The sequence below is a fragment of the Falco rusticolus genome, chromosome 4 (genome assembly GCF_015220075.1).
Source record: "Falco rusticolus isolate bFalRus1 chromosome 4, bFalRus1.pri, whole genome shotgun sequence".
Classification (NCBI taxonomy): domain Eukaryota; kingdom Metazoa; phylum Chordata; class Aves; order Falconiformes; family Falconidae; genus Falco; species Falco rusticolus.
Window position 1 is genome coordinate 55790067 of NC_051190.1, and position 13965 is coordinate 55804031.

Sequence of the window (13965 nt, forward strand, 5' to 3'; positions counted from 1 at the left end):
TTCCAATGGAGCATATCAGACCAAATCCACTCACTAAGGTAGGTCTGGGCTGTTTTGTTCCAGCTGGGGCCGTGTGTCTGTCTGGGCAACTGGAGCAGGAGGTTAGACAAGCACAGGAATGGGAAAAACATCTTTGGGAAGCTGGGGTCATTCCTTGCCACACACATCACACATTTCTTTCCCTGGTGTTTCTCCTTTCTCTCTTCATATCATTTCCCTAGTCACAAGGCAGTGTTTTGAAAAGCCATCGGCATCCTTCCTGATCCTGCATCGGGAAGCCAGGAGGTGACAATGAAGACTTTGATTTTTCCAACTCAGGGAACAGCCTGCAGAGACCTGTCTCCATGCTGGGCATATTGTCACCCTTATAGTCACTTCTTAAATGGAGGCACCTTGTCTGTGGCAGTGCAAATGTCCTGCTGAAGCAGCAGCATTAAAAATTATGATTCATCCTAATTTATTGCACTGGTGCCTAGGGACCAACCCAGATCAGCTTCCCTCTGTGCTAGGCATTGTATCAAGCAAGGCCATGACACTCCCAAACAAAAGGGGAAAGTCAGAAAGGAAAAAGAGAAAAAGGCAGAGAGACAACAAATATAGAAGACATTTTGCGTGGATCGTTTCCCTATCCTTTCTCCCCTGATGACTGCCAGCTTTATCCCACTCACAAACTCCTTCCAGCTCCAGCTAGGCATGCTCATCCAATTTTTGGCAAATTATTTCTTTAGTAAAGAAATGCAATTTAAAGGGAACTCTAGCTATCTACACAGAATTAGATTTCTGCAAAGTGCTTAAGAGAAAAGAAAGAAAACAAACCGGAAGGATGGAAACAGATGAATGTTTCATTTTTACATATGTTTTGGAAACTTTCTTTGTTCATATCAAGATTCCATTTCCATTTTTTTCTAGTTGTCAGCTAATGATTTTATAATCAAGATCCACTGTTGAGGGCTGTAGATCTACTTCCTCCTGCAGGGCCCAACCTCAGCTCCCAGCTTCCCAGCTGCCCTGATTCATGGGAATCAAAGGGGCATCTCTCTGCAGCCTCCTGCCTCCCCTTGTCCTCCATGGATATCTTCACCCACACCACCCCAGGCCGTTCTCAGAGGGAGGACACTTCATGCTTGACACAGTCTTAGATTACCTGTACTAGTTTTCCCCTTGAGTTTTGAGGGGCAAGCAATCACAGCTTTCAGCCCTCATCGCTTCCTAATCAGCAGCCTGGATCTCCACAGTAGAGCACCCAAGGCATTAAAGGAGGAGGAGAGCGTATGCTACAGAGCTCAGCACAGAGCAAAACATTTCACTTACCATGGTATCAGGCAGTGTTCAATCTTGCTGAATTAAAAACATTAGACACCTTGTAATCACTCCTTGTGGTGCTAACCTTCCCTGCATGTGCAGCAACCTAACAGTGCTTCAGAGGATTAGCTGGAAGGAGGTCATATTTAGCTTTGGGGTGTGGGGGGCAGACACAAGACAGACCCTTGGGATTCAGTTCCTCTGGGGCAAGCCAGAAAAGCAACCACCTCATGGGATGAAGGACATTCCCTGGCCTTGGTAAATGGACCAGGAATATCCTCAGTCCTGTAGGGATGTCTCCTCTGAGAGCTTAGACAACACACAAGGAGCAACAGGACATTTTGTGCTTGAGATGCGTATGTTACTTCTAGGTACTCCTGTGTCTTATTTCACCATTGCCCACAGACAACTTCAGTTCCTCAGCAAGTGCAGTTCCCACCAGTTTTCAGGCATATTATCCACCGCTTGGCACCCAGTAAGAAGACAGACCTCTCTTCTTCCACTCTCAGAAGGCAGAAAGTGCTAGAGTGGCCTTGCTTACCTCTGGGGAGGGGAACTGGGATTTATTTCCATCAACTGGGGCAACCAAGAGCATGTCCTGCAGGATCGTCGTCATGTGCTGAGCCATGACCTTCTGCTGATCGACACTGCAGTGGTTCTCCAGGGAGATGATGACAGGGTATGGTGAGGTCTACAACAAGACGGTAACATACATCATCAGTGAACCATGTAATTTCACCAGTCTATAGCAATTGATATAAGCCCAGTGCTGTTTTGTCTGGAAATGAGTGCTTCAACAGTAGGGTCTAGTATTCTGCTAAAATGAGCATTTGTTAAAAATGGACAAATTTAACTATGCAGTAGCTACTCAGATCTCTGCTGGCACCTTCCAGAGATGATGATCCAATGGACAGGGCACCAGGCTGGGTCAGGATGCCTCCCACAGACTTACTGGGGCCCTTTGATGAGGCTCCCTGTGCCTCCATTCTCCACTGGCACTGTGGGCCAGAGCACCTTCCTACCTCAGAGGAAGGACTAGGAAGGGAGGCTTTGAAATCACTGTTTGCTCAAATCCTTAGGTGACTTGAACCCTTCTCCCATTCATGCACAGGCCTGATCTGGTTCCCTGTGGCCCCTGCTAGTCATTTTGTGTGCTGAAGGCATTGTTGTTGTCACTGCTTTAAAACCCCAAAGGAAACTTGATACTAATTCTCAAGTGCACTGAAGGAAAATAGGAGAAAGCCCAGTGAGCCTGGACAGACCCAAGGTTTTTAAAGGCTGCTGGCCCAACGCTGCCATACAAGACTCTAGGCCTGCTCATTCCTTTCAAAGCAGATTGGAAGCAGTCCTTCGCATCAGTCCCTCCAAAACACATGCATATGGGTTCCTCTAAACTCGGAACGGACCCAGAGACATCAAAGCCAACAAATCATGAGCTTGTTTGCATTTCCCACCAGGTACACTCAAGATATTGGGCATTATTTTCATTGCAGTGGGGTCCAGGATGCTGGTATAGATCCAAACTCATGCTCAGATAGGGTGCCTGTCCAGCAACTCCCAGGAATGGATCTCTGCAGAAAGCAGAACATGGATGCCCAGACAGAAGGACACATCTTGTACCCATGAGAAATGCTAAGATGAAGTCTTCATTGTTTATGCTCTCTGCTGGGAGAGCAGAGACCTACGATCAGTCTTGGACTGTGCAATATGAGAAATCTTAGAGGGTCCCTCATCCTTACTTTGAAAGCATAGTTCTTGATGGCCTTAATGACATCGCTGAAGAGGATCTTGGAGGTGAGAGTGTAGCCATGATAAATGATGGGCTCTGAGTTAGGGCCATCCCAGCAATCCAGTTCCACACAGCGGCAGCCTTTGGTGAGGGCTCTGGAAACAAAGAATGGACCTGGTTGGGTACTAAACCTTCTGCTCCATCTCAAAATGAGTGTGCGTGATGCACAGGAAGGTTGACAGGAAGTTAGGGGAGCAAGGGAGAAAAGAGGAGCTTGGAAAAACAGGAAAGCAGATGGAGAAAGGATGGGATCAGGAGGGCTCAGAGGTTGAGCAAGGAAAGCACAGTGGGATCTGAGAAAGGAGGCAGTGAAAATCCAAGGTAAGAGTTATCCAAAGAAGACATAGCAAGTGTCAGATAAGAAAGGACACTCATCATGACTGTGCCCCAAGTCTTTTCCTAAAGATGGCGAAGAGCAGAGAAAATCAAGAGTGGCTGCATTGGAAGAGACAGTAAGACAGTCAGCCTTAGAAGTCAAGTCACAAAGTGTTGATGATGCAACTTCTTCATCTAGATCTGACAAGACATGAGAGATGAATCCTCAGAGCTGTCAGGGAGGGAGATGTGGGAGCCCCATCATAGCTGGGGAGACTGCTGAGGGCCAGTTTTCTAAACTGAATCTACAGACTGAATTTCCACCTGCAAATCCCACCTCTACATACCCATACTTTCATTTTAACTTACTCTAAAATGTAGGTTCCCCCTGTACAAACTTGTATTGTCTAGGAGGTGATTTTGTCTCTTTTACAGTAACTCCCTATATGTTTCAGATAACACAACTCCTTTAACTCATTGCAATAAGAATCATAGAATCATAGGCTTGTAGAATTATAGAATCACAGAACCATATAACGGTTTGGGTTGGAAAGGACCTTAGAGATCATCTAGTTCCAACCCCCCTGCCACAGGCAGGGACATCTGCCACCTGCCCAAGTTGCTCCAAGCCCCATCCAGTCTGGCCTTGGACACTGCCAGGGATGGGGCACCCACAGCTTCTCTGGGCAACCTGTTCCAGAAACATGGGATGTTTGGGTTTTTTTAACAGCCAAAACATAATAATTCTGTTATTTTAAGATACTGTAAGAGGAATTCAAATAGCTACTGAAAAGCAACTTGTGCCAGATTTCACTCTCTACTCTTGAGGTTGTGACTCAAGACAGCCATTGTTCCCTGAGAATCAGATAAGTAATAAACAAAGAACTGTAGTCACTGGCTTGCTTGTAAGGAAATACTGTCTCACTTAATAAAAGTACAGGTCATAGCAGAAGTAATGTAAGATGGCTGTGCAAATTAGTAAAGGCCAGTGCAAACATCTAGCCATGAGACATCAGACAGCATTTGTTGTTAAAGGGAGAATTAGGCAACATGTGATTGATTTTCTGTCCAGGGACACTGCGGGAGTATCTGAGCTGCTAAAGAGGGACCAGGCATGAGTTTCCTGATCACCCACACTGCTTCATTAGCTCACATCCCACCTCTTTTTTAGGACTGATCCAGCTAGGTCTCTCCAAAATAAACCCCACCATGGCTCTAGGGATAGTCCATGCCAGGGGCAACTCTCCAAAAGCAGTCCAGATTGTAAACATCATGACAGTATGCATCATTTTGGCTCCTTCCAGTACCTACAGAGTCCTGCAGCTCTATCCCAGAAATCTTCACTCACTGTAAGCTCCTTGCACTCTCTCAAGCCATATTCAGAGGAATGCAACATACCCCCTCAGCATCATGCTTTGAAAATGCCATGCTAGAGGGCTGGAATTCAGCCTCCACATGATGGTGGATATTTTAAACTACTCCCAAACGTAGTAATTATACATCTTACAGTTGGGTGGACCCCACATGGGCCCAGCAGAGACCCAGGTCAAAGTGCTATGAAAAGGGGGGGCATGGCCAGCCTGGTTTAGAAACAGCTCATCCTAATGTGAACATGGGCCAGTCCACATCACCTGGTCTTGGGGTGGGAGATTGCTTCTTGGTCCTCTCACATCTAGCGGTATAGAGGCACCCTATGTCTTCTGTCAGACAGAGGTCAACCTCTCACACATGTATAAACACACACACACATACTTTACCTGATATAGGCTTCTGTGCTGCTCGGACCTGTGAGCTGGTCTTCCATTAGATAGGTGTTGTGTGAGGATGACACCAAGTAGTGACTGAGAGGTTGAGTCATGTCCTGGTAAACTTTACGGTGGGAGGAGTTGAATATATTCCCATCATCGGACAGCAGGTACATCAGGAAACCATCTTTGGTCATGGCGTTACCCCTCTTGGCTGCCAGATAAATAGATAGAAACCCCATACTGAAAATCTGACCCCAACAGCTTGTGCCATCCTCTTCACCATGATGCCTGCTGCTCTACAAAGGCAAAACATGCTCCCTAGGCGTTCAGCTAATAGTGAAGATACTGATGTTGTTTAGACAATGATGACAGCTTTATCTGCCTGAAAGTGCTTTTAAAACCCCTTCACAAGCATGGGTTTTTATGACACTTATTGTCCTTGATAACACCTTATAAGTGTCAAAGACAGCCCTTACCTCCCCTGTCTCTAGAGATCTACAGTATAAAAATCTCCATTCGACCACTTCAAGCTTCCTTCATGGCAACACAGAGAAGCTTTCAGATGTCTAAACACAGCCAGATAAATCCTGTCTAGATTATCCAATGAATACATGATTTGGAAAGAGTAAATGCAAAATTACCAAACTTTGGGGAGAAACTGAGATCTCCCCAGCTTGAGAAAGTGAGTTAGGTCCCAAGTCTGACATCTGCAAAGCACCATCCCTCTCCTGAAGGACAGCAGATCCTTCACCAGGATAGTGCCAAACCAGTCTGTGGTGCTGCATTCATTCCTTGAACATGTCTCCGAGGTGCTCCAGACTGACAATTCACTTAACTTCCAAGGAGAAAGACAGTTCTGTGATTGCTCTCCTGAACAGCTGCCACCTTTTTGGCCCTCTAGTCAGAGATCTCACCACCTGATGGCTTTTCAAGTGCCCACATTCAAAAACATCTGCCTCCATTCCTGCTTCTGGAGAACAGAAATGTTGCTACGTTCTTAACCCTGCAAAGCCACATGAGGTCTTGGCATCTGAAAAAGCCACCAGAGCCTTTCCCTTAGGAATTGCATCACCCTCTAGCCAACTCTATAGCAACCCCTCTCCTGCTGCTCACTGTAACCAAGCCAAAATTGAAGAGAAATATTTCCCAGGCTCTCCTGTGCCTCCTCTCCTACAGCTGCTAATGTTGCCTTAGAAGACTGGTGTTTTAGAAGCAGCTCTAAGGAGAAAATGACACACAAGACTGCAGAAGAAAGCAGCAGCAAAGCAATTCATAGTTCATCAAGAAAGCAAGATTTTGAACCAAACCAGCTAGGGTTTCCAACCTACCTCTTTCGTTGGGCTCATATCTCTGAATTAAGGCAGGGGCAGCAACAACAGCATCTTCTTCTTGCTGCGTCTCATAGAGGAACCTCACCAGGTTTTGGCAGGACATGAACCCTCCTGCATCTGAGTATTTTTGGAAGATCTTGTCTATTTCCTTCCTCTCTGTTAGTATCTTGTAAAATTCCTCTATCTCATCATCCTCCAGAGCCTCTGTTTTGGACTTGTCACAGTGCTGTAAACGTAGAGGGGAGAAGGAGTGAAAACCTTCTTTCCTTCTGGCATATGCCAGCCGTAATCTGCACCAGGGCTACACAACGCAGAACACAAAATAATTGGAAACAGTTACTGGCCAATGAACAAGAAGCACTTGTTCAATGACAATGGCTTTCATTGACAAGGCCAATAGTCACATAACAGTTACAATTATTACTATTTACTCATATTATCACTGTGCTGAAAAGCACCAGGCATGCCTTGAGCTCCACTGCACTGTGTACTGTGCAAACCATAAGTTCATCAATCTAAATACAAATCAAGGCTCAAGAGAAATGTAACTCTTGATCTCAACAGGAGGAGGAATATAGGGAAACAATTAACTTGATGCATCTTAAACTACTGATAGAGACTGTGGCCTAAAATCCAGTAAGGCCTTCTCCTTGACCTTAGTGGGTCTGAGCTCAGGCCTCAAGAGACTGTCAAGGCTAGCAGTAGGGCTAGTTGCAAAGATGACATCAAAACCCACTTGAAAAAATTGCTAAACATGTACATATTTAGGTATGAAAAAAATCCCTCTTTCCATGGAAATTTTCCATTCTTATCCAAAACCCAGTAAGTAATAAAATCTCCACAAAATTTCAAAGCAGGTATCTTCTCAAGGAGCTGCAATTCACATTCTTCATGCCCCCATGTTCCTCTGCAGTTTGAACTATTCCAGTAGATAACAGCTCCGACAGAGCATGACAGTCAAAGACTTGACTGACCATGAAAGATTAGGAGTTTAAGATATGCAGGTTAGTATCTCCATGAAGGACAACAGCTTTTCCAACAACAAATACTTCCAGTTTATTTAAAATATTCCCGGTTCAATTTTTCATCAGAAATTACAGTCTTTCTATGGCAAATCCTGATAATAATTCTGTTGTTTTTTCCTAGCAGAATTCTTCATGGAGAGGTGAACAACTATTTTTCAGTCATCTCTGGGATATAAATCTCTGCATTAAATATGGACTGAGAAAAATAAGCTGAGATGGAAAACAAGAACCTATCCCAGAAGAATCACTTATTGCAGGGAGCATTATATCACTTCCAAGTGGTTTTCCCTGCAAATTTCAGCAGTCAACTTACTTCTAGTTAATGCCTTGTTGTTATGATTTTCTCAATATCTAAAGCAGACAAACAGACCCTTAATAGTGGTGTCCCAATCACACATAGCTCACTCACATATTTCAGGTAAGTCTGAAAAACACCATTTTTTGCATGGATGCCAAAACCCCTGCAGGACAAGTTTTTGGCCTAAAAACTCTCCTCTTCAGGCCTGAACTTGGAATGGCAAGTGTGGTCCAGGTCACTCAGAGGAGACCATTGTGCATTTCATTTCACCCTCGCTACTATCAGTTACTACAACTTAGCTGACAGATGGTAACTTCTCAAACCAGAGGAATTAAATTGTTTTCCCTCTTTGATCTCCTATGATAGACAGAGCCATTGTCCTAGGTTTTATGACCAAAATGTATGTCTCAGTTTAACCAGTCATCATACCAATCTCAGCCTAACTCAGCTAATGATCTCATTGATAACCATGGTGGCTTTGGCAGTGCTCCAAGCGAATGACAATGAGGGACTTTCATCCGCTGCCAATCCTCCACTAGAGTCCTTCACTATCTGTTTATGGTGCACATATAAAACCAAACAAAATTATCATGATGTGCAGCATTTCACAAACTGAACCGGTAGCAAAAAGTTCAACTTGTCCTGACTTCAGAATCCGCTGGGTAGAAGCATACTCCAGGACAGATCAGATGCACAGTATAAAAGTGAGTTCCTTCTGCTTGGGCTACAAGAGCTCCAAATTAGAAAGAAGATCTCAACCCAAAATACTGTGATTTACCTCACTTGTATGGATCATGAACCATGAGTCCTGAATGAACCTTGGCCTGCCAGAAAAAGGCAGAACCTTTGTGATGCACCAGAATGAATATTCAGGTTGAAAAGATGGGAGCAATTAGAGAAGCTTCGTGCAGTTTCTGGTTGCATTGCATATGTCTTACTCAGGTATGCCTAAAACCTAGATGTGGACACAGAATTATGTGATGAAAAGCAGTAATAATGTAAGAACATGCCCTGTAGCACTCTCCTGAATCCTTGATCACCCGTGCTTCCTGTGACTAAATGAAGAAAAACTCACTAAGACAGAAAAGATCACCCTTTTAATATGCTGTAATGTCTCTCAGTCCATCTAACTTTAGGCAGTATGTAAACTGAAAATGTAATTGCTTTAGGAGCAAGACAGACTCTTCCTGGAGGCAATTCAGCCCACAAGCGATCTGGAAGAGCCTCTCTTTCCAGTGGCTATATAGGAAACTTACAACAATTACATGCCTAATGAGGGTACTTTAACTAGCTGCCTGTGTTTAGATGGGTTGAATCAAGGTTTAAAAATTACTTGGAGTCCTTCAACAAAAAGGGAATTTAACTTCATCAAGTTTCCATTCCTAGAGCTCCGTTGTAACTATTGCAATAGCAAGAGTTTCATTAATGAAGAGGAGACTGCATCTCTAAAAAAAAGGGGTATCTTTTCAGGTTTTTGATGTTTGAAGATGTAGGGAGTGATTCAGCTGATGAATGTGAGATGTATCCTTTAGGACGAGGTGAATCACACCCCGATCTCCATTATTGGCCTGACCTACACAAACAGCAAAGGAAGTGTAAGTGTTGGTGACTACTTCCAATGTAGAAGTCTGCACTGGAGGCACCTAACTCAGAGGAATCCAAGCCCTATTGCTATTCTTCCAGGATCTTCCTGAGCAGGGAATGAAGCACAGGATATGCCAGCCAGAGCAGGCAATACATTTGGAAGATTTTGCTGAAATTCTTTAAGATCTGCTGACGACCTTCCCCCAGTTCTTGCAGAGTTACCAGGGAAAGAGAGACCTCTGTAAAGCAAGGATTAGGAAAATTGTATCTCCTCTGGGGGAAGGTCCTAGTGAGATCTTGCCAACCTTCCTGCTATCTGCTTACAGGAAGGAGCAGGAGAACTATTGCCCGGTGCCCAAAACCACCCACATGTTTACTGCTGATCAGAAAAAGCATTTCTGAAACTGCACACCCATGAATTCAAATCCTGCTTCAGACAGGATGGAATCTGGAAATTATCCAGATGTTTTATCTCACCTCAGCAAGAAGGCTTCTTTAGAGAGAAACTAAAAGCTCAACAACTGAGAAATTTTCATCCCTTTCTAATCTTCTCATAAGCTCAGCCAGCAAGCCGAATCTTGCGAATTTAGAAGTGTATGTCCCTGACCAGATTAAATATGCCTTGGGTTATTAAATCAACCAGGCTGGTTCAGGCTTGGGTGCAATGTTACACATCTATCATGAATCTGGGTGGGGTTTTTCCTCCAGTTTGATTTCTTTTTGTTTATAACTGTCACTTGGCGTGCCCCACCTCTGAGAAGGTGAGGAACTGGGTTCATAATTGTAACAAAACCACTTTCAGCCAGACTCAGGCACTGACATGTGGTTGTGGCATGCAGAACTCCTGAAACACCTGGGACTCAAACTGCACTTGAACTTAGCTTTTCCCTTTTTCTCACATTACCTATGTTTGCATTACATCTTCTATGAATCCTGGCAAAATTAGGCATCAATGGTAAAGAAAGATCTTAACACACCTTCATCAAAGCATTGTGCTGACCTAAGTTGTTAGTGGGGATCTGCTGAGCACCAAAACCCAAGAGTGCTTCCTTGGTACAAGAAAAGATGCTAGGAGTTCACTTTAGCTTAGGTCTCCCACCAAAGCTGAAAGCTGTGGGAGACCTTGACCTGAGCCAATAGCAAATACTTTACTGGCTTGTTCTTATTACCTGGAAAATTTTCTTGGCATGATAGTCATCAACTTCAATGTTTACTTCTTTCAGGAAGTTCTTGAGCTCTTTCAAGCTCATCTTGTTGTCTTTGTTTTTATCAGCTTTCCGCAGGCAGGTATGAATCCAGCTGTGGGATGATGTAAGGAAATCTTTACAGGTCAGTGCCTAGCCTAAATACCACCCTTCTGCTGCCCTTGGCAGTCTGAAGACTCTGAACCACCTCTCCAGCTGCTGTAAATCAGCATGCTACCACTGAACAGCTTACATCATCTCACCTTCTGCTCTGAAAGAGCAAAATGGTGCTTTGGCAGAAGCAAAATGCACTGTAATACAAGCAATTGTGACCCAGGAGAAGCTTTTTGCCATCTGGCCAAGGCTGGATCTGCTCTCTTTACCCTGTAGGAGTTTCTGGCCACAGCCAGAAACAGTCTGATTTCTCTTTTATGACATTCTGCTCCAGATGTATAAAGGGGATAGAGGAAGGATGAAAAGCTCCCAAGTGGAGCTTGGTAAACTCACTGTTACAGATTTGCCCATATTCAGGATATCAAGGCAAACACTGAACAGAAATTCTCCAAAAAGAATCATTAATTTTTTGACTCACCTTCAGCTTCTGTATTTCTTTAGGGATTTCTTCATATATGTCTTAAGAGCTTTGTTGTGAGCAGAATAAAACCCAACTTCGTAGGTCTTGGCTTCCCCTCATGAAATGCACAGGGTCTATTACCGTATCATACTGTGGTAATAGTTCCTAAGAGTCTGGTTTATAATAACTTCAATATATCTATGGATCTGGAGTGTTTACTACAAAAATGAGCTTTTTAATGTGATTCCAGATAATTTGGACTGGATCTCCCATGTTCTTTCAGTCTCTTGGGAAAATAATGCTAGACAGTTGAGATACCTTGCAGTTTGAAACCAAAAAAAAATAATGCTTTTTGCATCATGAACTGCCTCTCTCTAATTTGCTTTACTGTCAAATAAGAAAGATCATCCAGAAAAATCTCCTATTTTTCAATAGAAAAATTATCAAAGTACCAGTTTGATCTCCACAAATGCAACCTTTGACATCTTGCATAGGAAGCATTGCTTCAAACTCATTCTAAAAAATTATCTTTAAAAAATGCCCAATCTGGATGTTAAGCAGAGTAAATCTCAGTGTCAGGAAATACCAGCTGAGGCATGTAATAACAGAACATTTTAACTAGCCCTTTGAAAATAACCCCCCAAAAGGGCATTAACTAACAGGCTTAGGGGCTGTAGACATAACCCTGAAAGAGATTATTCATCACACCTACCACTACATCCAAATATTTCCGAATTATGACTATGGAGATATGTGTAAAGTGTTTGTAAGTATTGTTTGTCTCACGGAAAGTTGAACTTTCTGTCTTTAAAAATCTTGGCAGGTGCTAAGCAATGACCTCACACTGCATCCATCTTAGCCGGGTAATACTAATATTCCCCTTCTTTAGACAGGGAAACCAAAATAAAGAGAGGCTACATTTCCCCAGCTCCCAGGGACACTCTAAGGCCTTGAACCACGGTCTGGCTTGGACTGATTCTTCCCAGAAAATGAAGTTTGGGTCCAGAAGCTCCCATGTGCAGAGAATGCTCTGCTGGGAGCACAATACCATCCATCCTGGGGTAGAGAACACCCCCTCCACCAGCTGTGCTCCAAAGAGCGTCTGCTTAGCGTGTCAACATGGTGCCAATAGTAGTGCCACCCATTCATACCTGACCCCTGCACTTCAGCTCCCCTTCACAGCCTTCCCTAAAAATAACAGGCAGGAGTAACATGCAACTCTAGAGAGCCAAGAGGCAATCTAGTCTGTCACGGCCAGAGATGAGTAGCACAGCTGGATAACTGTGTGTAGAAACTACTCTTTTTGCTCTAACCACTGTAAAAACACACCTGTTTTTTAAAAGTGCAGTCATTTCCGCTGATCATGAGCACCCAGAGGTCATGCACATACCCAAAGGCAACTCTGGAAGGCAACATATGGGCAGTAAATGCATCTGCAAAAGAATACGCCCGGGTTCTGCCTGTGAAAGGAGGGTGCTTTCCTGTTATAATCCTTCCAGGGAGGCTGAGCAATGCGGGAGGGAAATCAGGGAGCCCATGAAGAGCACAGGCACACAGTGGGGCCCCTCCCCGCAAGGGCAAGCAGCAAAGAGAAAAAAAGGAGACTACAGACAACTGGGGCCTCAGCCTGCTGTTTCAGCAAGCAGCAGTGACCAGTCCCCAAAACACCCAAACTCCCCATGCATCTGGCTCCCCTCAGGTTTAAGACAGCTTAGCAGAGCTGGATGAACCAATTCTTCTCCTCCAATACAAACAGCATTTTGCAGCCCTGGTTGTGGGTCTTCCTTTCACCCAGCGCACCTATTTGGACTTGGGTGGACTAGGAAAAAGCTGGTCCCATTCCTGTGTACATCCAGAGAGAGCCTGCTTCCTTGCCTCTTGTTTTTAAAGGAACTTCCAGCTCCAGGGCTACCAGCTTTCTATTAGAAACCAAAGAGAGATGACTGAAACTATGTGGCAGATATCCCATGAATGTGCTCAGAACAGAAACACTGTAAAACTTCTGTGCTTCCCAACCCAAATAAAAGCTCATACATAAATCCCAGAATCGAAGCAGACAGTGCCACACTACTCAAATGAAAAGTCCCTTGTATTTTCTGGTCTAAAGGCTTCCCTGAACAAATACCTGCAATATTTGCTAAATAATCTATGCCAGTTTATTGCAGAGTTGAATCAGAGGCTTAATAAAACAGTACTGTATGTACAAGAACACCAGAAGTACTCACCAAGCATGTGGGAGTTTTATCTTTGTAGGCATACAGGACTGGAAAGGACACCTAAGACACTAAATCGAGTCCCTTGCTACCACAGGCAACTCCATCATATTATAAACTGAACAAACCCCATCTGAAACTAGCAAAATTTTTGCTTTCAATACTTGTTTTCAAAGTCTTGCACATTCCTTACTTGCTTTGCAAGGTTTTGGAGGCTGGAAAAGATACATTGCAAGGCAATTCTCTGGCCATGGGGACAGGCAGGGGACCCAAAACTTCTCATCTACTGACTTTTCTTCCGTGCTTACAGATGTGGAGAACACTTCTGAGGTTTAAAGAAGATCTGAGTAAGCCCACGCTGCCAAGCAAACCCAGCGAAGACAGACTAAATTTAAAATCCCAGGCTTTAATTAAACATCATCAAATTTCAAATGAGAAATCATGCTGTTCTGTAATTCCAGGTTACGTTAAATGGTCTGAGACAATCCCAGATTGGAAGCCAGCACTGCACAGTAATTACTCTTCCAGAAATACGGCTTGCCTACCCACCCTATTTAGCTTCGATTCTGCTTTCCAAAGACAGAGAGGCACTTTTCCACACT

The 13965-nt window shown here is 44.0% G+C and overlaps 1 protein-coding gene across 2 annotated transcripts in view; it reads right to left on the reverse strand.

The window, feature by feature from the left end:
- The window catches only part of PLCD1 (phospholipase C delta 1), a 56006-nt gene that overhangs the window by 15007 nt on the left and 27034 nt on the right, over nt 1–13965 (reverse strand). For both annotated transcript variants that reach the window (XM_037383963.1, XM_037383962.1), the window contains exons 4-8: nt 10562–10691; nt 6483–6711; nt 5164–5365; nt 3042–3186; nt 1844–1993 (exon numbers count right to left, since the gene is read on the reverse strand). In XM_037383963.1, the coding sequence (XP_037239860.1) occupies nt 1844–1993; nt 3042–3186; nt 5164–5365; nt 6483–6711; nt 10562–10691 (856 nt within the window). The remainder of the gene's footprint in view (nt 1–1843; nt 1994–3041; nt 3187–5163; nt 5366–6482; nt 6712–10561; nt 10692–13965) is intronic.